The 24,985-nt window shown below is 42.9% G+C and overlaps 1 protein-coding gene and 1 pseudogene across 1 annotated transcript in view; both read left to right on the top strand.

Annotated features, from left to right (window-relative positions):
• LOC103618001 (myosin-1B-like) overlaps positions 1-3,141 on the top strand; it is an 18,154-nt gene extending 15,013 nt beyond the window's left edge. The window contains exons 33-39 of the mRNA XM_017737695.1: positions 1-131; positions 870-1,073; positions 1,425-1,550; positions 1,645-1,815; positions 1,903-2,007; positions 2,150-2,245; positions 2,845-3,141. Coding sequence (XP_017593184.1) covers positions 1-131; positions 870-1,073; positions 1,425-1,550; positions 1,645-1,815; positions 1,903-2,007; positions 2,150-2,245; positions 2,845-3,000 — 989 coding nt within the window. The 3' untranslated portion in view covers positions 3,001-3,141. The remainder of the gene's footprint in view (positions 132-869; positions 1,074-1,424; positions 1,551-1,644; positions 1,816-1,902; positions 2,008-2,149; positions 2,246-2,844) is intronic.
• Positions 3,142-13,490: 10,349 nt separating this feature from the next.
• LOC103617999 overlaps positions 13,491-24,985 on the top strand; it is a 52,220-nt pseudogene continuing 40,725 nt past the window's right edge.

Raw genomic sequence — 24,985 nt, 5'->3', positions numbered from 1 at the left:
GGAATGAAGCCCTGAGGCTGAAGAAGAAGATGGAGGGAGACCTGAATGAAATGGAGATCCAGCTCAGCCATGCCAACCGTGTGGCTGCAGAGGCACAGAAGAACCTGAGAAACACCCAGGCAGTGCTCAAGGTATGTTAAGATAAGGATGTGCACTTAGGGGTTTAGTTTGTCCAATACTGGCTTTGCTGCCGTCCTCTAGATGCTTTCCAGTCCCTTAGTAACCATCCTTAATTGACAAGCCCAGAACTGCACGCAATAGTCAATGTGAGGCCATGCAAAAACTTAATAAAAAAGGAATTCAGCTCCAGCTCTGCCTTGGCTTTCATAATCCTATCCCCACACATCCAGGCAGCATCTCTCTATTCTTCCCAGGATATCTGGCCCTTGTTCTAACACCTATGCATTTCCTTCTTACACGTCTGTTTGACCTGAAGGTCCTTGCTCAGCCATGCTGATCTCCTGCCTCTCTTGCCTGATTGCTTACACATGTGAATTGAGCGCTCTTGCAGTCTAAAAAAAATTGTTCTTAACTCTTTTTTTGCCTCTTTATTCTTGAGGACAGTTTCTTAAGGGGGTTCCACTCGGTAATTCCTTGAACAGCTGAAAGTCCACTCTCCTAAAATTCATGGACTTTACCTTACTCTTCAGCTGTCCCAGATCCCCATGAATAAATCTCCTGCTGACTTTCTCAGATACAGTGCATAGACTGGCAATAAGTCTACATACAAATATGAAGCTATAATTACATATATTATACTGCCATAATAATTACTGGACTGGTGGCAATTGCCATTGTGCAACAGTGCTGTGTCATCTTATCATTTCTCTTTATTCTTCGCCTTATAATTTCTCTTTATTCTCTTAAAGGACACCCAGATCCATCTGGATGATGCTCTCAGGACACAGGAGGACCTGAAGGAGCAGGTGGCCATGGTGGAGCGCAGGGCAAACCTGCTGCAGGCTGAAGTTGAGGAGCTGCGGGCAGCCCTGGAGCAGACGGAGCGGTCGAGGAAATTGGCTGAGCAGGAGCTTCTGGATGCAACTGAACGTGTGCAGCTCCTCCACACTCAGGTTAGATTCATGAGATTCAAAATCTCATGGGCCTTTTTCTTCCTTTACAGATTTTCTTCTGTGTAAATTCTTAAGTTAACTCTTGTAATAAGATACTTTATCTGAACCAGAATTATTACACTTGTACAAAGAAACGGATTACAGCAAAATGAGTAAGATTGCATAAGCAGTGAGAAGAGCTTCTTCAAATTTCAATAATTCTCTGCTATCTGACTGTGTTTGACCTGACAAGATAAGTCAGGAAGATGCTGATATTAGATATTTAGAGGATAACTTTACATTGAAGTAGTAAATTTCTTAAATAATTTTTCCCTTTTGGAAATAACGGCACAAAATTTTATTGTTCAACAGAACACGAGCTTGATCAACACCAAGAAGAAGCTGGAAACAGACATTTCCCAGATCCAGAGTGAAATGGAGGATACCATCCAGGAAGCCCGCAATGCTGAGGAGAAGGCCAAGAAGGCCATCACAGATGTGAGTTGGACATTCCTGGCATTGCTGATGGTGAATGTCCTGTCCCCCAAATATCTGCAGCCCCAAAATGGCTTTGCCCCTTTGCTCTGATCAGGCGGCCATGATGGCAGAAGAGCTGAAGAAGGAGCAGGACACCAGTGCCCACCTGGAGAGGATGAAGAAGAACCTGGACCAGACGGTGAAGGACCTGCAGCACCGTCTGGAAGAGGCCGAGCAGCTGGCACTGAAGGGAGGGAAGAAGCAGATCCAGAAGCTGGAGGCCAGGGTGTGTAGGGCTGGGGTTGTGGGTGAGTGAGGCTGTCCTTGGAGAGACATTGCCAGGGAAGCTGCAGGGATGGGCTTGTCCTTGCAGGTGCGGGAGCTGGAAGGGGAGGTTGATGCTGAGCAGAAGCGCAGCGCTGAAGCCGTGAAGGGTGTGCGCAAGTACGAGCGGAGGGTGAAGGAACTGACCTACCAGGTAAGGCAGGAGGTCTCCTGCTCTGACAGGGTTTGCTCACAGCAAGCCACATTTTGCACACACCATCGCCAAGGGCAATTGTTAATCCTGTGTGATGTAGCACCAAGAATTGACTCTCTTTCCTCTTTGCCAACCACTTTAGTCTGAGGAAGACAGGAAGAATGTCCTCAGGCTGCAGGATCTGGTGGACAAGCTGCAAATGAAAGTGAAATCCTACAAGAGACAAGCTGAGGAGGCTGTAAGTATTGCTTGGAGAATGGGCAAAGGCCACATTCCATTGGGGCAGGACACACATTGAATGAGGCTGAATACCAGGAGAGGGCATGAAAGAAACTCCCGAGACACAACAGCCTTGGCCACAGTGTTTTGGTATCGTGTCATGAGGCCTTGGTGAGCTCTGGGCACCCTTCAGTCAGGGACATTCATTAAGGGAAGTTCTGCAGCCTGTTTCACACAGGAGGCCAGAGTAAACAAAGGTGGGGCCACACCCACTGACTGGCAAGTTCCTGCATCTGTGCCAATAATCAGCAGCAGAAGGCTTCAGGGTCTTCCCAACCCTGTAACTCACACTGGCAATTGTGCAGGAAGTAGTGGGAGAATAAGTAAAGAAATGACAAATCCAAGGGGTGAGAAATTGCTCCTCATGTGTGACACAGTCCTGGTGAAGCTCATCCCAGTAGGGTCCTGAAAAGGGGAGGATGAGGAGCTCTGTGTGAGGCTGATGTGTGAGCAGTGGTGGGAGGGGGATGGAGATTTGCAGCCCCATAAGGCTGAGGTGCAGCAGGAGCAAAACCTCTGCCCTGGGCTCCTCACCACTGACTCCCTCTCCCTACACAGGAGGAGCTGTCCAACGTCAACCTGTCCAAGTTCCGCAAGATCCAGCACGAGCTGGAGGAAGCCGAGGAGCGGGCTGACATTGCAGAGTCACAGGTCAACAAGCTCCGAGTGAAGAGCCGGGAGTTCCACAGCAAGAAGATAGGAGAGGAAGAGTGAGGATGTCATTAGGCAGCAAAGTGACCTGAGGGCAGCACAAAATGTGAATCCTCTGTCACTTCCTTCTGCAAAAGTGTTTATAACCGTGTCAATATGTAGAGAATAAAGAAAATAGATTTCTTCGCTTACACAGCAGAATCAGTGATTTTGGTTGTTGGAATTCAATTCTGCAGTTATACAAGTTTGGGGCACTTTCAAATGAAATATTTAGTTTCATTTTAACCCTTGGGTAGCAGTAGACCTTTACTTATCCCACCTCCAGTGTTTCTCCACTGTGTCTTACTCCATTACCAAGGAGAGAATAAGTCTAATTTAATTTCCAGACTGAGAGAGGATCAGGACAAAGGCAGGACAAGTACCTTTTCTGTCCTGGCATAGCAAAAATGCTTTTGCCTTTGTGAGTCCTCTTTCTACATCAGTACAGTACTCAGAGGTTCTCTTTGATGGTCCCATTATCACTTGGGAAGTGGTATTTAGAGGCAAGTTGCCCCAAAGAAAAACATCTGTAGTCCCAAAAGAATCTGGATGTCTCTGAGTCCTTATGGAGGAACTTACGCAAGGATTGATGTGCTGCCTTTGAACAAGGCAAGTGAAGGCCAGAAACTCTAGAGTGTTGCTTGTTACTGAGCAAATTAAAAGATCATACAGCCTTGTTAATAACTTCATGAATAAGGTGTTAACAATCAGTTCTAAAGAAAAACAAATAATATATCATTTGGATAAGAGGATATTGCAGTGACTTACTTCCTCTGTGAGACAGAATAGCCAATATTAATACAATATACTCTGGTTGTTAATGAAATTGAACTTAATGAACAGCTTAGTAGAAGTCAAACAAGAGGACAAACCCCAAGCAGTGTAACATGTAGAGCCACCAGAAGAAGCTGGGAACAGCTGCGGTACTGTATAGTGCTTTCCAGTACTGGAATATATGAGCTTTTGTGCTAAGGAATAATTAAGGGTTATGTACAAACACAAAAAGCTAAAGGAGCTGGTTTTCATCATGCAAGATAAGTCTTCAAGTGGGAATAATACTGAGAACATTACAACTTGAAAGAAACCATAAAATCCAACTTTACAGAGATAAAAATCCATAGGTAATAATAACAAACTCTGTCCTACCTCTCTGACTCTTGCAGCACTGGAGAAGTGGAATGTAGATACCAATTGTATTTGGGCTGGACAGAGAAGAAACATCTACACAAGGTGTACAAGTCTGAATTCTTAAACAGATGGCAGGCTGTTTCTTGCAAGGCAAGAAGTGGTTTTTAACATAGGGAGCCACCTTCGTGGCAGTACTGGACCCAGGCACATTGCATAGCTGCCAAGGGCAGATTCCACATGCAGACAGCGTTTTTCATTTTACCATTGTAAAGGAGACTTGGCTCTATCATGCTACAGGAACATTTGTGGGTCCCTCAAGGTTCCAGGCTAGGTCTACACACCTTTATTTATGGGGAGTGCTTTAAGGAGATGTGAAACTGCTGGGGAAGGGAACTGGAGTTTTTGGAAAGGAGATAGTAAGAAGAGAGCAGGAAGGAAGCCTTTTGCACTGACCACAGCAGGCAGTGTGTTTGCAGCAACAGCATTCAGGATGTTCATTCCCAAACACACTGAGGTTTACCTCCATGGAATCCTCCCATGTTATAACTAAATATGGAAGTAGTTTGCTAGGCAGCAGCTAAATGCATTTAAAGAAAAGATGACGCCCCATATTGACTCCTGTTTCATTGTAAGTGATGCTCCTCAGAGACATCATCTCTATGTGTGAAGCTGTGAAAATTTCATCAGTGCCAGTGGTATCAGGGTAAGAAAGAAGGGAAATGACTCCTCTCCTTTTCCCTTCCCACAATATGCTCCCAAGAGATAGGTGGGGTTCTTTCTTTCTAGACAAATTCTTACCTGACACACCTTGAAAGGAAGCAAGAAAATTTTGTTTGTTCTAAACCACATATTTCTTTAAACAAACAAATCAACAAACAATCCCAAAAACTTAATTCATAAGTTAGTGTATTGCAGCTGTGGCCTAGTAGAAACACGGAGAAGTATTTCCAGCTCCAACTGTACCTTTTTAAACCTGATGACGGACTAGTAATTATCACAACAACATTGGGGACCATATTTCAATGCCAAAAATCCTTCTTCCCTTTGGACAATATTGCAATCACTCTCCAAAATTAACAAGCTTGTCTGACTGGGCAAGAATCGTGATGCACTTGAAGCACGTGAAGCTGTTGGGGCTCCTCTCCCGCCTGTAAGAAATCATGGCCTGAGCATTTGTTCCTAAACCCATGCTCAACTGATGAAAGGTAACATTGCAGGTTCCTTAAAAGACAACACCTTGGGCCAGAATTCAAACTGCACAGGTGGGAAAGGGAGAGCAATCACAGCCATTGCACTGTGCTGACCTGGCCTTGCCACCAGCCATCCTGGAAAGCATGGCTGGAGGCTTTTTGGAATCAGAGCAGAATATTAAAGGGACCAGTAAGGAAAACCAATTTCTCCTGACTTTTGATTTGCTGCCTTAGCTGGAGGACAGGAGTCATTTTGCATTGGCACACTATTTCTGGAGTCAGACTGCTTGTGATCTGAAATGTGCTGATGCAAATGCCCATAACTGGCCTAAGGGAACATCTCTAAGAGAAGGTTTAAAATAGATGCAGCTGATGAGCTCCACTAGAGCTGCTGCCCCATGTGGACTATGGAGTTCTCTGACCTTCAACAGCTTGGGCATGGAAGACTGTGTCTCCCAGGCACAAAAGCATCAGCACTTTGAGAGGCACTAAGACATGGAGAAAGTACTTCTGCCCTGAAGACACACGTTCCTCACAGAGGCTTCTTGCCAACAATTCAGCTTTCCAGTTCTCCAAGTACTCATTGTCTCTGCCCTCAGCCCACAGCTACATTGCCTCGACCAGAAGGCACTTCCTTCCCCAATGGCAGAGCAGAAGGGGGCAAGGGAGTGAAAGAGAGAAAGGAAGAGAGAGGCAAAGGAGGTAGAGGCAGGTGGAGCAGGAGAGGCAGAGGGAGAGGGACAGACAGCAGAGGACATGTGGGTTGAGTAGATAGTGAAATAAAGAAACGGAGAAAGACAGTGAAATGCAGAAAACACCAGAGAAAAGAGAGGAAGGGAAAAAAAGAGACTGAGAAAGATTAGAAAGAAAGAAAAATGGAGAAAGAAATACTGAGATGGGGAGCAAGAAAATTCATGAAGAGGAGGGGAGAAAGAGACAGAAGCTAGAGGTGGAAGGAAGGAAGGAAGGAAGGAAGGAAGGAAGGAAGGAAGGAAGGAAGGAAGGAAGGAAGAAAAAGAGAAGGGAAGAGAGGAAACAGTTTAACATCATTTGGCTGTTGGTACCTAATCCTGGTCTTAACTCTGCTGCTTTTGATCATCTGAGAGAGTGTTTGGAAGTTACATCAGCCCTCTCCAAGTACCAAGGTCATGGTGCGAGTAGTTGCTGTTCCCAGTGGCAGAATAGCGGCTGCATTGGGCAGAGGTGTGGTAAGAACAAAAGGATGCAGGAAACTCACTTGGGAGGGACTGTGGCATCTGTACCTCCTCTCTGGAGGATAATCTCTGCTAGATAATCTCACTTAGGCTCCCTTTCCCATGAAAGTCTGAGCCAGATGATCTATAGAGGTCCCTTCCAACCTGGGTTGTTCTGCAATTCTATGATTTTTTGAGATTTTTTATAAAGAAGGTTGTACCAAAAGTGATGCAATGTCTGTCTAATTTCCCTTCATAGCCTCAAAAGATTCTGGCTTGAAAATGAAGCTGACATACTTCCATACCAAGGTGTTTGAGTTTCTATTATATGTGAGCCATACCTCATCATCCTTACTTTTCTGCTCTCAGGACAAGCTGTTCTTTTTTTCCTTCTAATACTGAACTTTGAACACCAATTTCTGTCATTTCTACTTCACTTTCCAACATCTCAGACATTTCCAGACACTAATCTTCTTCCCATTGGCTTCTCAGTTTTTCCACCCTACTCTTCTATATAACTGAAGCTCCAGAAGGTGGTGAAAAAAGTATCCTCTTTATCACTCTCATATTATTTAGAACACTGCTCAGATGTCATCCTCTCATGTTTGCTGTACTGGTAGAAGGAGAATGATTAGGAGAACTCTGATGCACTTTCAAGAACTGTTTATCCTGACATTCCAGGTCACAGTTTTTACCTTCCTCTGCTCAGTGAAATGACACCTTCCCCTTAACTGCAGATAATCTGTCACTGCAGCTTTTCAGGAAGCCACTTGGAGTCCACACTGAAAAAGGATGACATCACCTTTACAGAAACGTAACTCACAACAGTCCATATCGGGAAAAGAAACTACTTTGATTTCCATGAACTGAAGCAAGATCACAAGCATAGCAACCACTTAGAGGGACAGAACTTGAAGAGAGAAAAGCCACCAATTCATACAAATTAACAAATAAAAAAACCCAGCCTCTGCCCTGAAAAAACCCCACCCAAATAACTGCCCCCCCAAATCTCACCAGCAGCATTATCCTGGAGCTTATGCTCTACTTCCATGGATTTTAGCTCTCATCTCTCAGCCTGTGCAGAGAACATCCTGAACTGCTTTTCCTCCCAGAGGATGCATTCAAGGCTGTCATTACTTATGAAAATTAGCAACTTTCTTTGAGGTCAGTTCATGCTTCTCACTATTTTTTTTTTGTTCCCTGCACCAGCATGGATTAGGGATACCTGATAGATCTCCAAACCATGTTTCTTTGCTGGGCCATCATGTCAGCCACAGTATGGCACACAAACAGCCTACAAGAAATACACTTTACTTTTGTCTGATCTGATTCTTACTGGTTTTTATATACAAAGTATGTCCTTACCATTGCAATGGTCCAGTACTCAGCTACGTCTTAGCAGAAGGGTAGGGATGAGAAGTTTTGCTCTAGCAGATCAGAGCATCAGAATTTCTTTTCAGCATGTGCTAACATTCTTGGGAGCTCTCATTTTACACAGAGGCAGCAGAAATGCTGCTGCAGCAGAGTGTGAATATTCCCTGCCAGACAGTTAATCAGGGTCCACAGGGTGCACTGATGCCTCCAGCATGCCCTGTTCATATGACAGCATGGCTGACCACAGCACCAGCAAGCTGCAGGTCCCATGGGGAAGGTTTTTGAATAAATTATCTGGTGTATCAGGTAATTTGAGATAGTATAAAACTGAAATGAAAGCAGTGGTAAGTTTGTCTGTGTTATCTGTGAGCTTTTGGAAAGCTCAGGAAAAAAAGGAGAAACCATCTCCGCAGTGAATTCCTGGAAGAAAAGTCCACCAAGTGCCATGAGGCTCCTGCAGCTCCTCCTCACAAAGCAGGGACTGTGGGGAAAATGGGGGGGAACTTTCTTCATCTTCCTTCAGGACACCTTCACACTAAACACCGTAATCCCTCCACCACACAAGACATCAGCCTCTATCTTATACACACATGCATGGTCCTCCCTCTGGCACAACAAAGCATCTGCTTACCATCAAAACAGAGCATTACTGTTCACCGATCCCTGACAACTTTTAAGATTAATCACATTCTATTTTGTGGAGTTTTCTTGGGACTGGGAATTATATTTAGGAAGTCAAAGGCTCATGCACATGTAGTGAAAGCCCTCTATCAAAAATATAAGTAAATTTCCACGGTAACAAAGGCAGGTCCTTTCATCTGCCTGCCTGTAGGCAAATTTCTCTGCCTGCCTGCAGTCAAAAAAGCTGAAGTTTACCTATATCCCCTGTTCTATCTGAACACTATTCTGGTTGAAATTTATAACAGACTGACTAAATGATCCAGAATGGCAAGGAATTCTCAGTGAGTCGAGAGAAGATTCTCCCCCCAGTCATGCCAGCCCTGAATGCCTCTGTGAATCCTGAGATTCTAGTGTTCCACCCACTGAAAGCTCGTTCTGGAGTGCCTGCCATGCAGTGCTCATGTGGCCATTACAGAGACCAGACCAGAGTTCAGCATTCGGTGGGAGCAGATGACAAGCTGGGGAGAACTTCTGTTCTACTGGGACCATACCTGCTCAGTTCCCCTTCAGGAGGGATTTCCAGACCTGGAAATACACCATGCACACACCATGTGTGGACTAGAGTAAGGACTGGGAATGACAAAGTCTGGGGAAGGAATGACTGTCCAGAGGGCTGTGACCTTCAGCAAGACCTGCAACAGAGTCCACACTACAAGGAAAAGTGGATGAAAGGCAGTTTGTCAAAGGCAAGCCAAGACAGACTAACCTGTCACCTTCTTCAGATAGGACTGTGCAGGCAAAGGAGCTGTGGCATTCCTCCCACCAGACAGCCTGTCTGCCAGCTGATGCCCTTCAGCTAGCAGGGCTGCAGGGGCCTTTGCTGCTCAAAATATTCTGGCAGTGTCTGATACAACAAGTGAATGACAAACATATTTAGCAAGTTCCTCTGGCTGACCTGGCTGGGAAGGCATCAACCTCCCTATTTCTTTTCTGTATTAGCCACACGTGTTATTTGCTCAGTGCTGACAGGGAGGAAGCTTGATGGAAAGCAAATAGATCAAAATAAAAGGAGAGGAACCACCAGAATGGTGGCTTTGTGATCAAAGCGTCCAGCCCAGTATGACACTGGATATAACCCTATGTCTACATCTCAGTCAAATCTCTCTGTTCTTTACCATGCTGAAAGTGTAGAACTGTGCTTTTCATTTTTTCTTATTCTTTGTTTAACCAGGTCACAAAACTACGGAAAAATTAGGTTTTGCACCAAAGTGATGTGCATGTCCCTCTGGCGTACACCTATGTGATGCTAGGAAATGGACAAATTCATAGTATAAAAATTAGGTTTAGAAGTAGAATACGAAGACATTGCCACTGACTCAGAAAATCTCTAAGCAACGCATCAGAGAGGCTGTGGGAGCATTCTCAGCAAGATCACTCCATGCATGTTGTGTTTACATATTCTAACTGGGAACCCCCTCTTGGCAAGTGTCAGAGACAAGATCCTGAACTAAGAAGATCTTGAGACAGATAGTCTTATGTTCATTTATTAAAGCATTTATTAAAGAAACTCCGATGTCCAACCATCCAGGAGCCACTCTAACAGTCACTGTCCCACCACCTGAGCTGGGACCAAGGCCCCTTCACAGCTGCACCCGTACCCTCTCACAGTCACACCAGGTTTTCTCACCAGCACCACCCCGGGTTTCCCAACACTGAGTCTCAGATGTCCAGATCCTTAAAATAATGTAATCATGGTGCAGTAACTAGCTTGAGCTAGTGCCTCCGAGGAGGGACCCCAAACAAAGGAGACCTTTTATCCCCTCACAGTCTAAGGGTGGAAAAATCTGGAGTCATCACCTCCTGCCATGTCTCTGAGTGTCCCTCACCTGGCTGGGCCACAGGTACCCCAGCCCTTGGTTGTGCAAAGGGTCTGCAGTTCACAGCCTCTTGCCTTGGGCTCGAGCTCCTGCTCCTCCAGAGCTCAACCCGCAGCTCCACTCTAGCTGCACCCCAAGAAACACGCACCAAGTGTATTCCCAACACATCCCTATAATATGGACAACCATGAGGACTCAAAAGTGCCAGGGGGAGTTTCACAAGATCAGAGACAAGCATTCTTGATACATTTCCACAATTCAGTAGGACATCTCACTTTTCTCCAACACCTCCCTTCCAGGACTCAATAAAAATGAAGAGCAGCGGGAAGAACAGGAACAAGATCTCCTTTTTCCACTCAGTATACTGTCACAGTTATTTTGGCAATACCTAAGTTTATCCAATGGAGAGTGTGCTGGTTTTGGTTAAGGTTGAGTTAATTTTCTTCAGAGTGACTGGTATGGGGCTATGTTTTGGGTTTGTGCTGAACCCAGGGTTGATAATATAGAGTTGCTGTGCAGGGCTCACACAGGGCCAAGGCCTCTTCTGCTTTTTGTCCAAGGCTTTCCCAAAGTCAAGGTTACCAATGTCCACTCTCATCTACCAAGCAAGTCACTTCATCATAGAAGGTGATGAGGCTGATCAAGCATGACTTTCCCTTGGTGAAGCCATGATGAATACCCATGATGATTTCTTGTCCTCCAGGTGCTGGGAAATGTTTTCTAGGATCAGTTGCTCCAACACCTTCCCAATGATTGAGGTGAGGCTGACTCGTGTGTGGTTCTCTGAACCCTCTTTCTTGCCCTCCTTGAAGGCAGGAGAGTGTCAGTTGCTTTCCTGCAGCCTTCAGGCACTTCTGCTAATCACCATGATAGACTAAAGATTATCGAGTGACCTCATAGTGACACCAGCCAATCCCCTCAGAACTTGTGAGTGTATCCCTTCAAGGCCTATGGACTTTTGTGTGTCCAGTTTGCTGAAGTACTCCTTGACCTGTTCCTCTACCATCAAGGCTATGTCTGCCTTGTTCCAGACTTTCTTCCTGCTCTCAGTGCCCTACGTTTCCTGAAGGTCTTACTACCACTATTAAGTATCTCAGACCTTTCCATGTCATGTGCCACCAGGGCTCCAACCCAATTCAGCATTGCCCCCACATTTTCCTTCTCCTTGAGCATGGAGGAAGCCCGAGGGAGACCTCATTGCAGACTTCTAGTACTTAAAGGGAGCTTATAGAAAAGGGGGAGAGTGACTTTTTTACACAGCCAGATAATGATTGGACAAGGGAGAACAGTTTTTAACTAAAATACAGTTTTAGATTAGATATTAGGAAGAAATTCTTTACTCAGAGTGTGGTGAGGCACTGACACAAGTTGCCCACAGAAGTTGAATGCTCCCTACATGAAAGTGTTCAAGCCCAGGTTGGACAGGGCCCTGAGCAATCTCATCTAATGGGGTGGAATCCCTTCCCATGGCAGGGGGGTTGGAACAAGACGACCTTTAAGGTTCCTTCCAACCCAAACCATTCTATGACTCTAAGATTCAATCCCATTTAGGCTTTTACTTCTCTAACCTCATCCCTGGTTGCTAAGACAGTGTCTCCTAGGTTCCTCCCCAATTGCTTGTCCTTGCTTCCACTCTCTGTATGCTGCCTTTTTGTGTCTTGAGTTTTGCTAGAACCTCCTTTTTCATCCTTTCAGTCCTCCTAAAATATTTACCTGAATTATTACTTCATCCTGACCATGTGCCTTAATAAAGGCAAACAGTAAAAGTACCTGCCATTTCGTATAGAGTTTCACACATCTGAGTCTTACATGTTAGAGCTCTGTCAGCTAAGGAGTAAATACTTCTGGCCTTGAAAAAAGCATGTCTAGGTATCTCAAGAATGTCCTTGATGACAAAAAAATTATTCTTGGTGAGGAAAAGTAAACTGAGAATATCTGTGAGAGAAATTTGTGATAGTTACACTGGAAAAATAGTATTGATGAGTACAAAGTAATATATGAAGGAAAAGCAACCCTGCCTATCAAATACAGTGATGGGCACTGTTCTGCACTCTGTACTGCACTCTGTTGGTGCAGTATTAACACTTCATGGCATCAGATCTTGGGAGAAGGAAGCTTGCACTAGAAATTATGGAGGATGATGTCAAAGCTGATTAGAACTAAATAATGACTTCATACATGAGTTAAGATGGGTTACTGCTACCTGCCATGTTATTTGGAAATGTATTGTTGATTTTTTTCTATTTTGGGAAGAAATAAGGATTGACAAGGAACTAAATATCACCAAAGCAGAGAATTTTTCAATTAATTCATGTAAGCTATAATTATAATTGTCAGAGAACTCTTTGGATGCCTAAAACTAAAACTGGTCTTTAATTGATTACATCAAAGAACAACAATCTAGACTCTTGAACCCACTCATGGATCCTTCTATAAATCTCTAAACTCAGGACTTCCAGAATATTGGAAGATATACAAATGTATGTTATTTTATATTTATATCCAGAGACAGAATACAACTGAAAGAGCACTTAGAAAGGTTCAAGGTGGCTGTTCTCCCTGAGATAGTGCGCTATATTTTGTTACAACCGTAAAAAGCGAAACAGAGTAATATATAATCATCTGAGTAAGGTAAGCAATGCAGACAACAGTGAAATCCACGTATCACATCCAAGATCTGTAAGTAGAGAGCTCTGTGAAAGGACGACTGTCATCAGACGTATGATGTCCTCAGAAAAAGTTGAACTATGCATCCAAATGTCACTGTGCTTGCCCAGTGAATGGTTGTCCCTTCCTCCCTTAGCTCAGATTCATGGAGCATCCATGGCCTTACAGTTGTTGGTGGTTACCCTCATTCCTCTGGTCATCATTAGCTGTATTTCCCTCCTTAGGAATCTTCTCATATTATTTATAGGCGATTTATTCACATAGCTAGGAAGAGACCAAAATTTTCTAATTATATCTAGTAACATCACTTTCCAGCTTTCAGTACATTCAGTTTGCCAGACAATGCTTTGCCAAAAACAAGGTTTGCCAAAAATGCTTTGCCCAAAGACAGAGGAGGCATCTGCAGCATGCACTGACCAGAACCTATAAAAGAGACCTTGAATCTGGGCTGTTCTGTCTGCAGAGGAAACTTCATGGTAAGTGCATGTCTGTGGTTGGCAGAAAGGGACTGTGTCCCTGCAGTCCCACTTCAGCCCTGCTGTCCTGATGTACGTACATGTACCTGCAAGGATTTGAAATCTGTACGATAAAGCATGATGGTATTTTCACTTTGCAACCTGCCTGTGGAATTCTGTGCAGCAATAACAAGAGATCTGCCGTTTCTGCTTTACAGCACCTATCACCTTCCAGCCTGCAAGGCATCTTCTCATAGCATAAGAGGTAAGAGCCTCATTTACTCACATTTAAGGGACAGAAAAAGGTGGGAGATTTCTGTAGAACAGATTTCTTCATGGTGACAAATTACTGTAAAATTCTGTAGGCAGTTGCTGTATGCCCATATGTTCCTGGCTGCTGCTCTGCTATGACAAATAAAGCATGCTGATGGCTGAGCAGGCTGCTCACAGCTAGCTAGATTTCCTAAGTGGCTGTGCCACTATGTAATGCCAGGAAATGTTTCTTGGGGATTCCTTATGTTTAATTATGGAACAGTGAGGTAAATGATCTGTTCTGGCATGAAGTCCAGACAGACAGAGCTAGCCGACAGAACAGACTGTTGCAAAATCTCACAGACTTGTAATAAATTATAAGTATTACTGCATATGAAACTGGCCAATAAATGTATATGAAAATACTTTCCAAACAATACCCCAAGGTTATAATTTGCACGTAGGCCTCCTACTAGTAAACTTGGTAAAAATGCAAAAATAGCAATCCAACTAACCAAACAACAAAAAGGGGGAGGTACTGCTTCTATTCCTATGAAAGAGAACTGAGTAAAATGGAGGATCTGCACGCTACTAGGAGTAACTGCAAATGTTTGTTAACATTTTTGTTATTTAGCTAACTAAAAGTTATGACATGGCATCTTATCAAGCTGCCTGTTTGTCAAACTTCCTAGGAATTCAGATACTTTCTATTATGTGGTATTTCTTTGGAAATCCGGTACTGCATTTAGATATCTGGCTTTGATTTATAAATTCTTGAACTAAGGTTTCTAGCTTTGCCTATAGTTATTTCCACAAACAATTAACATAGGAAGAAATAGCTGGTCATGCAGTATTTTAACCTGATGAATTATGTGTCCTTTATGCCAGTTGCTTACATACTACTTAAATCATTTGGGATGAGAAGCAAACAACTCTAGTGAATGATTCAGAGCATCAGCAAAAGATATTATGCCCTAGAGAGGCTTCAGAACACCTTCTGGACCACTAGCAACCCAAATGATGCATGGAATGCATCCTCAGGAACTGTAGGTGACAATAAACAGACTTACAATTATGCTACAGAGCAAAGTTACCCTGGAGAAGATCCTCAAAAGCCTTCATCCTGAAACTGACAAGAAACTCATAAATTTTAGTAAAGGCAATTTAAAATCCTGCATGTAAGAAAGAACGGCCCCATGCAACAGGATATGTTGTATTTCATTTTGTCTGGAAAACAACTTTGCAGAAAAGGGTCATGCATTCTTGTGCAAGTGTCACAGTGTGCCTTTGGGAGAAGAAAGGTCAACAGCACGTTGTCAGAAACTCGTAACGGCATAGCCAGCAGGTAAAGACAAGTGATTCTTTCCCTGCAGTCAGCTGCCATATCTGGAGCACTATGTTCAGTTTGGTGCTTTCTGGTGACAAGACAGTGGCATTTGGGAATGAATCCAGTGGAGATCTTTCAAGATAAGTAGGAGAAAATTATGTATGAGAAGAGGCTGCAATGGTGAGGTTTATCTACACTGGGGATGAAATTAAAAAGTGGTTATCTTATTGTTATCTTCAACAAAAAGGAGGTGAGTATATCATAGAAAGACTCAAACTCTTCTCAGATGGGCAGAGTGAAAGGCTGAGGGATAAAAACCACAGGTTTCAGCCACAGGAATTTTGGTTAGGTAATAAACAGGGGGAAAACTCACCCTCAGGGTCATCAGACATTAAACTGGGATGCAAAGGGCCTGAGAAACATCCATTCTTGAACAAAATAAAAACTTCACTGGAAGAATCTGTGGGAACCTGCATCCAACATTTGCCCTGGTTGCGCAGGAAGGTGAACCAAAGAACTACTCAAGATTCTTCCCAAATCACACATTCTATTACACAGTTAAGGTCTATCAATAAACTGTGTGACAACAGAAAATATTGACTCATTTGGGTAACATATCTGCTCTTCAACAGTATTCTCTGCTCTGGCAAGCATCACCATAGAGCGTAGCCATGTCGTCAGACGCCGAGATGGCCGTCTTTGGGGAGGCGGCCCCTTACCTCCGAAAGTCAGAGAAGGAGAGAATTGAAGCCCAGAACAAACCTTTTGATGCCAAGTCATCTGTCTTTGTGGTACATGCAAAGGAATCCTTTGTGAAAGGGACAGTCACAAGCAGAGAATCAGGCAAAGTCACTGTCAAGACTGAAGCAGGCGAGGTGAGTCAAAAACAAGACTGAAGGACAACATTTGATCTCCACTCTGAGTTTTTCAATGACATATGTGGATCTTTTGTTTTCTTGGCAGACTCTGACCGTGAAGGAAGATCAAATCTTCGCCATGAACCCTCCCAAGTACGATAAAATCGAGGACATGGCCATGATGACCCACCTCCACGAACCCGCTGTGCTGTACAACCTCAAAGAGCGTTACGCAGCCTGGATGATCTACGTAAGTGGCAGCAGCAGCTTCCTTTGGGCAGCGGCGGGTCCTTGCGCCGTCTCGTCAACCCCCTACAAGGGGCTGCCGGTGTACAACCCGGAGGTGGTGTTGGCCTACCGAGGCAAGAAGCGCCAGGAGGCCCCTCCACACATCTTCTCCATCTCTGACAACGCCTATCAGTTCATGCTGACTGGTGAGTGGCTCAGTCTGTCTCAGAGGCATTGGACCATTACATCCTCTGAAGGGATGCTCTGTCTCAGCAATGTGATGAGACTTTTTCAAAGCTTTCTCGGTTCTGACACACACATCTATTGTGGTTTTACTATCTTCATAGCATTGTTTCTACTGTTTTAAATGAAAGACACCTCTGCACTCAGTGATTTATTTTGACATTTGTTTGTTTCTTTCTTTTAAATGCATGCTATTTAAGTGAATGTTGTCAGGGTGATCCCTTCAGAAAGACATTTTAGAAGTATTCACAGAGTTATCCTGATAAATATGGTGGTATTTTCTTAGCACATCATTAGGGTTTTGTTTCAGCCATAGCATTAATTACTGCTAACTTAAACAGGATTTTTTCACGTTAATAGTTCTAAAAGGGAAGTATAGTTACCACAGAGAGTTAGTGTGTCAGGAAGAATGATAAGCCAAATGGACTGGCTGTAACAAGGTATATAAATATATCTGTAATGTTATAACATACATTTACTGAATTAATTTTCAGTCTTCTTGCATTTTTATTTACAATGTCTATTTGTTTCTGCCTTGTTCACAGATCGGGAGAACCAGTCCATCCTGATCACGTACGTACAGCCCCTGCGCGGGTCCCTGCGGGGCTGCCCGGTGCCAGGGGACCTCCTGCCTGACCACCCCCCCTCTGCTTCTCTCTTGCCTCTGACAGCGGAGAATCCGGTGCTGGGAAGACTGTGAACACAAAGCGTGTCATCCAGTACTTTGCAACAATTGCAGCCAGTGGGGACAAGAAGAAGGAAGAGAAGACATCAGGCAAAATGCAGGTGAGTTGGGAAGAACAGACTGAACATGTGGCCTGTCATTGCCCTGTCAACTAAACACAGTCACTGAATAATTCTCTCCCTGCAGGGAACGCTTGAGGATCAAATCATCAGCGCCAACCCACTGCTGGAGGCCTTTGGAAACGCCAAGACCGTGAGGAACGACAACTCCTCACGCTTTGTAAGTTTTTGATTAGAGAAGTTGTCATTTATATGGGAACAAGGATGTCAGAACATGCTGTCACTTCTGAAGTGTCAAAGTCAGATGACTGTATTCATTAAACTAATATTTTCCCCATATTTTTGCCAATTAAAATTTAACTAGACTATCTAATTAAAAGTACATCTTTAGAAGTACAATACAGCATACAAAGGGGGATAATTTAAATATGTTTTAATATCTATATAATTACATATCTATAAGTATATATACGCATATTCTTAGTGTCTGTCATACAGACTGAAGACACAATTTTGTGGAAATTGATGCGATATAGAAGAAAGGAAAGATGGGGCATAGAGGATAGAAATTGTGGGATGGAAATTTGGCTGGCATTCATCAGACCAGCAAAAATATGATTCTCTGGGTTTTAGGCACAAAACTGTGCAGGTCTATTAATCTGACTGTTCAGACATTGATACAAGTTGTTTAGAAAGGGGTAGGGACATGGGTGCCTTCAGTACATCCTACCAGAAAACAAACTACTCTATGGCATGTTTTTTTGATCATTTTAATGCAAAAAGCCATTCATAAGATCTGTTAGATTAACTGTGCCTGGCTTTGAAAAATCAGAATACCAATCCACAGTCTCAGGCTAAAGCTCCTTGTTTTGGGTGCGTTGCCTCTATCTCTACAACTCAGACAGTAACAGCTGACTTCTGTTTTACACAAGACCAAAAATCCTCATTTCACTTTTACACCACCAAAATCTGCCTTCACAGCATGCTTTCCGATTAGAAAACGGCTTTCACTATATCCATGTGTTTGAATTGCAAAATAAGTGACCCAATAAAATGCTTTATTAGTGGTCTTCTCATTCATGTGCATTCATGGTTGTGCATTAAATAGTAGTGGATAACACTGCTCAGATTTATCCACTAGTATTGGCAGTATAGAGAACTTCCAGAATTTGTTTTTTGACCTTTTGTGCTTTGTTAAAGAAAAAATAAAAGTGAAAAAACTTCTAAGTTTGAAGCCTGTCCTCTGTGGAGCATGTAAGGTCACATACTTACAGTCATGGTGAAATTTCAAAATGCCTTTTTTTCTTTCCCCTCTAAAAGGGCAAATTCATCAGAATCCACTTTGGGGCCACAGGCAAACTGGCTTCTGCTGACATTGAAACATGTAAGAGACCACCTGACCTGATCCCATTCCTTCCTCCCTTTCCACCTCAGTGTTCTTTCTCAGGCTTGACTCTATCCTACCATCCTTGCCAGATTTGCTGGAGAAGTCCAGAGTCACTTTCCAGCTCAAGGCAGAAAGAAGCTATCACATCTTTTATCAGATCACATCCAACAAGAAGCCAGAGCTAATTGGTATGAAGTATTATGAATTGTTTGATAAAATCTGAATGTATTTAACATTTATCTTCATTCTCACACCCAGATACACCCTATTCTTCTTTACAGACATGCTTCTCATCACCACCAACCCATATGACTACCAATTTGTGAGCCAAGGAGAGATCACAGTTCCCAGCATTAACGACCAGGAGGAGCTGTTGGCTACAGATGTAAGTGTGACAGAGCATATTGGTGTGGTGAAACTTCCTGGTAATGGTCCAGAGGTTTATTTGGCTGGTTCTATTGCCAGAGTGCCATTGACATCCTGGGCTTCACTCCAGATGAGAAAACAGCCATCTACAAGCTGACAGGGGCTGTCATGCACTATGGGAACCTAAAATTCAAGCAAAAGCAGCGTGAGGAGCAGGCAGAGCCTGACGGCACCGAAGGTATTAAAACTGTATAGAACTCCTAATAACAGAAACAGGTATATAGCTGGCAGTTGGCAATCATGTATTTGCTTCCATTTACTTTCACAAAAACATAAATCTCAGCTTCCAGACTATTCATGCTTCTGAATTTCCCTTCAAGATGCCAAAAAATTTCAGTGCTGAGACCAACAGCCACATTTTAGAGGATATCCACTTTCAATTATCACTTCTCCTCTGTCACTTTCTCCCTCTCTCTTTGTGTTCAGTTGCCGACAAGGCTGCCTACCTGATGGGTCTGAACTCAGCAGACCTGCTCAAGGCCCTCTGCTACCCCCGAGTCAAGGTGGGGAATGAATACGTGACCAAGGGCCAGACTGTGCAGCAGGTAACAACTTGACTGGGAAGCTCTGTCTTGATTTATGCTCTTCCTCTGCGTACTATTTTCCTTCTGCTCCACTCTTCTTTGGTTTAGGTATACAATGCAGTGGGTGCCCTGGCAAAGGCTGTCTATGAGAAGATGTTCCTGTGGATGGTTATTCGCATCAATGAACAGCTGGATACGAAGCAGCCCAGGCAGTACTTCATTGGTGTCCTGGACATTGCCGGCTTTGAGATCTTTGATGTAAGGAGCACAGAACTCATAGTCAAATCTTGTCAAGGCAATGAGGTATCAAGAGAAAATGGAGATTTATGGTGGTTTGTTTTTTTTTTTTTTAACATGACACGCACTTGTAATTTCAAATTAGTAATGTATTTTTTGAAAAATATTTATTTGTTATTTTCTGGAAATATTTTCCTTCCTTGTATATGTCAGTGCTTTTTCGTCAGGCTAATCCATGAGCTTCAATGGATCTTTATATAATATCTTTATATGATGCACAAGGAAGATGCATCTGCCTTTTACATATTTAGCACAAATGTTGTGTTTTTTCAATAATTTGAACTTAATATTAAAAAAAATCCACAGACAAATAGCACATATATACCCAAGGTACAATATTACACAGTGTAGGAAGAGAAAGGTAGACTTAAGTCTACACAAAAGTTAACCAAGGCTTTGGAAAAGGAGACCAATATATATATATAATTTTCTTCTTAAGAGCCAAAGGGTGATTCCAACAGGAAGAGTACATTGGCTGATCTAATTCAGACTGGGAAGTTCTATAGATATTTACAGAGGGTATCTGAGTCCAATCCAGGGCTGGCAAACACTGAGAATGTTTAATGTTTTTAAAAGAGCAATAGAAAAATTCACATAAATTAAGAGAAAGGAGTGATCTAATGAACCTTGGTAAGACTAAAAAAAAAATAGGAAATTTGATTTAAAAATAAATCATATATTTAAACATCATTAAAGTAGCAAAGGGTAAAAAAAAGCCAAAAAAAATCCCCCATAATCAAATAAAAACCCTCTAAAAATGGTTAATTGAATGTTTTAACATTAAAAACATAGTTGTCTTAATTGGGCATCCCTGCATAGGATTCTGAGATGGGATTCTGAGTGTGAAGGAGAAAGCTATACAGGCAGTTCTTCATCTTGAAAATGAGTAAATCTTGTCTTTGCACTGAGCAGTTCAACAGCCTGGAGCAGCTGTGCATCAACTTCACCAATGAGAAACTGCAACAGTTCTTCAACCACCACATGTTCGTGCTGGAGCAGGAGGAGTACAAGAAGGAGGGAATTGAATGGACATTCATTGACTTTGGCATGGACCTGGCTGCCTGCATTGAGCTCATTGAGAAGGTATGTTGATTATATTTAAGATTTTATTATCAGTTTCATGACAGAATTTAAGAATTTTTCTTTAGGCTTACTTTTTCTTGCACTAATGTTTCACAAACCTACCTGTTATTACCTGTTTATGTTCCTGGCTATTCAAAAATTACCATCTCAGTATTGTATGTATTATGAAAGTAAGTTCTGAGAACATTTGTGATTAGGCTACAAATGAAGTGCTTTTAGGTTATCCATTAACTACACTGGTATGCATTTTTTAAAAATAAACTGCAATTTTTCTTTTGGCAATAAAAGCACTGATGTAATCACACATAATTGCGTGAAAAGGATTCTCTGGAGGTGAGTTTTTTAGTCCACCAAGATGAAAGATCTCTTTTCAGAAATCCAGGCACAATTTCAATATTAGTATTTCAATATTAATGCTGGGATTTCTGAAACATAATTTCTAATTAAAAAAATAGGTGCATAAAGACAAAAAGTACTGGATGAACTGTGATCAACAAGAACACTATGGGAAGACACTGTTTTGTGTATAGGAATGGAAAGACAGAGATATATCTTCAAAAAATAAGATTTCAGGAAGTAGCTGAAAGACCTGTTGATCTGTTGCACTAAGGTCAATTTTAGTAAGACGTCTTCAACTGTACAAATTACTTCGTGAAAACAATAATGTAAAAAACAGATCACCTTTCAACTCCTCAGTTTCAAAATAATTTAGAAAATTTTGTGTGATTAATGTGACAATATTAAATGCATTAGTGTCAGAGACAAATTTGTATTTTGTCTAGAAGTGCAAATGCAAAAGTTAACAACGATTTAATCCATTTTTGGTCCAAAAATTCAACCAATTTTTCAGTTTCCTGTACCTTACTGCAGTCCCCTTCTGATAGCAGATCTGTATTTTATCACTGCTATTTTTTGCTGCTTCTCCCAGCCCATGGGCATCTTCTCCATCCTGGAAGAGGAGTGCATGTTCCCCAAGGCAACTGACACCTCTTTCAAGAACAAGCTCTATGACCAGCACCTGGGCAAGTCCAACAACTTCCAGAAGCCCAAGCCTGGCAAAGGCAAGGCTGAGGCCCACTTCTCCCTGGTGCACTATGCTGGCACAGTGGACTACAACATCACTGGCTGGCTGGAGAAGAACAAGGACCCTCTGAATGAAACTGTCATCGGGCTGTACCAGAAATCATCTGTGAAGACCCTGGCTTTACTCTTTGCCTCTGCTGGAGGAGAGGCAGGTCAGTTCTCTGAAATGTCATCTCTTTGATGCACAGTGATTGGTCCCCAAAGTAACACATGTTTCATTATCTTTACTTTATCAGAGGCTAGTGGTGGTGGTGGTGGCAAGAAGGGAGGCAAGAAGAAGGGTTCTTCTTTCCAGACCGTCTCAGCTCTTTTCCGGGTATGTAAACACCTGATCTTTTCATATATGCAGAGAATTATTCTGCATTTTTAGCTGGCTCAGACACAGAAAAAAAGAAAAAAAACCCCAACCAACCAACCAACCAACCAACCAATCAAAAAATATTCTGAATACAAATAACTTCTATTTAGACCACCATTGAAAACAAAAATCTTATGGAATGAAAAATAGCACTGCAAGAACCTAAACTTATCATTAATATAAACATAACTTTTCTCATTAAAAGTGCCCACTTTCTATCCTTCATTGGGTTGATGGTAAGTTTTTTCTTATCCTACAAGGTGATGTTTAATGTTTAGAATCCTAGGAGATTGAGCAATTGATAGAGGTATTCTCAGATGACAGTTTTCAGCTCAGTGCATCTCCATTGATGGGTCTTTCATGTTAAATTGAAAGAATGCAAAGGGTTATTTTTTCCAAGTTTCTTATAAACACGCACTATGTCACGATCCCACAGGAGAATCTGAACAAGCTGATGACCAATCTGCGGAGCACTCACCCCCATTTTGTGCGCTGTATCATCCCCAATGAGACTAAAACACCTGGTAAGATGCTCAAGCAGAAAGATCCTTGCTCTGATACATCCATTCCCCTCTGCACTGCAACCTGTGCCATTCATTTGTGCTCTGCACTGCCAGGTGCCATGGAGCACGAGCTGGTGCTGCATCAGCTGCGCTGTAACGGCGTGCTGGAAGGGATCAGGATTTGCAGGAAAGGGTTCCCCAGCAGAGTCCTCTATGCTGACTTCAAACAGAGGTGAGAGCTATGAAATGAAGACGTAAGTCAGGTGTCCTCACCAACTGCTGTCCATCACACAACTGAGCTTTGCCAGGGTCTTTGAGTACGGAGGAATGAAATACCAACTTCCTCTGCCTGATTCTGCTGCAAACATTGCTCTTGGTTTCAGTAAACAGAATAATTTCATGACTTGACATTGTCTTCATTCCTATTTCCTCTAATTCCACAGATACAAGGTGCTTAATGCCAGCGCCATCCCCGAGGGACAGTTCATCGATAGCAAGAAGGCTTCTGAGAAGCTCCTTGGCTCAATCGATGTGGACCACACCCAGTACAAATTTGGACACACCAAGGTACAAACTTCTCCATTCACTGAGTCCCTGGGCTTTGCTCTACCTGACAATGATATGCTGCAACATTCCCTCTCCCAAGGTGTTCTTCAAAGCTGGGCTGCTGGGACTCTTGGAGGAGATGAGGGATGAGAAGCTGGCACAGCTCATCACCCGCACCCAGGCCAGGTGCAGGGGCTTCCTGATGAGAGTGGAGTACCGGAGAATGGTGGAGAGGAGGTACAAATTCCTCTTCTTCAGTTAAAGTCACTCTGCTCATGGGAAAGTGTTGACACTCATCAGATTGTGAATATTCATTGTATGTTTTAATTATGCCTCAGGGAATCCATCTTCTGCATCCAGTACAACATCCGTGCATTCATGAATGTCAAACACTGGCCATGGATGAAGCTGTTCTTCAAGATCAAGCCCTTGCTGAAGAGTGCAGAGTCTGAGAAGGAAATGGCCAACATGAAACAAGAGTTTGAGAAAACCAAGGAAGAGCTTGCAAAGTCTGAGGCAAAGCGGAAGGAGCTGGAGGAGAAAATGGTGAAACTTGTGCAGGAGAAAAATGACCTGCAGCTCCAAGTACAGGCTGTGAGTATCACCATTTATTTCCCACTCAGAAAAAGCACATATACATACAGGCAGAAGGTCAGACAGACCTTCTATGAACAGATGTCCCTTATATTGGACATGAGCCTGAGAAAGTAGTGTCCTACAGTAGCATGACGAGCTCTCTGTCAGCTAATAAAAGAAGCAAGGAACTTCAAGTGGGTGTCAGGGCTCCTGTGTTCTAAGATGGCATCTATAGATAGCCAGGACAGGATTGTACCTGAGCAGCCTACTTCATTTAATATTCTCACAACTACAAATTCTGACAGATATTTTTGAAAGAGTAAAAAACAAAAGAAAGCAAACAAAAAATTTGAGACCTATTCAAAACTGAGAACTTGCAGATTTATTTCCCAGGCAGAAAACCTGACAGCATTGTAAAGTTATTTGAGTGGATAGACCAATAGATAAAGAAGACAAACTTTAAAACAGTATTAAGAAACAGAATCTTTGTCTCCCCACCAGGAAGCAGATGCCTTGGCTGATGCTGAGGAAAGATGTGACCAGCTCATCAAAACCAAAATCCAGCTGGAAGCCAAAGTCAAGGAGGTGACTGAAAGGGCTGAGGATGAAGAGGAAATTAATGCTGAGCTGACAGCCAAGAAGAGGAAACTGGAGGATGAATGTTCAGAGCTGAAGAAAGATATTGATGACCTTGAGCTAACACTGGCCAAGGTGGAGAAGGAAAAACACGCCACCGAAAACAAGGTATGAGGTAGAACCTGTCACTTTCTCTCCAGAAAAGAGCCCTGTGCTATTACAGGACTTCTATATCTACTTCCTTTATTTACACTTCCTCCCTTCTTCTCAAAGGTGAAAAACCTGACGGAGGAGATGGCAGCCCTGGATGAGACCATCGCCAAGCTGACAAAAGAGAAGAAAGCCCTCCAAGAGGCCCATCAGCAAACCCTGGATGACCTGCAGGCAGAAGAAGACAAAGTCAATACACTGACCAAGGCCAAGACCAAGCTGGAGCAGCAAGTGGACGATGTAAGCACACAGATGTAGAGCAGGAACAGCACAGGTATGGAGTC

This window comes from Corvus brachyrhynchos, unplaced genomic scaffold, assembly GCF_000691975.1.
Source record: "Corvus brachyrhynchos isolate BGI_N302 unplaced genomic scaffold, ASM69197v1 scaffold236, whole genome shotgun sequence".
NCBI lineage: Eukaryota > Metazoa > Chordata > Aves > Passeriformes > Corvidae > Corvus > Corvus brachyrhynchos.
This window is presented reverse-complemented; position numbering and strand designations above follow the sequence as displayed.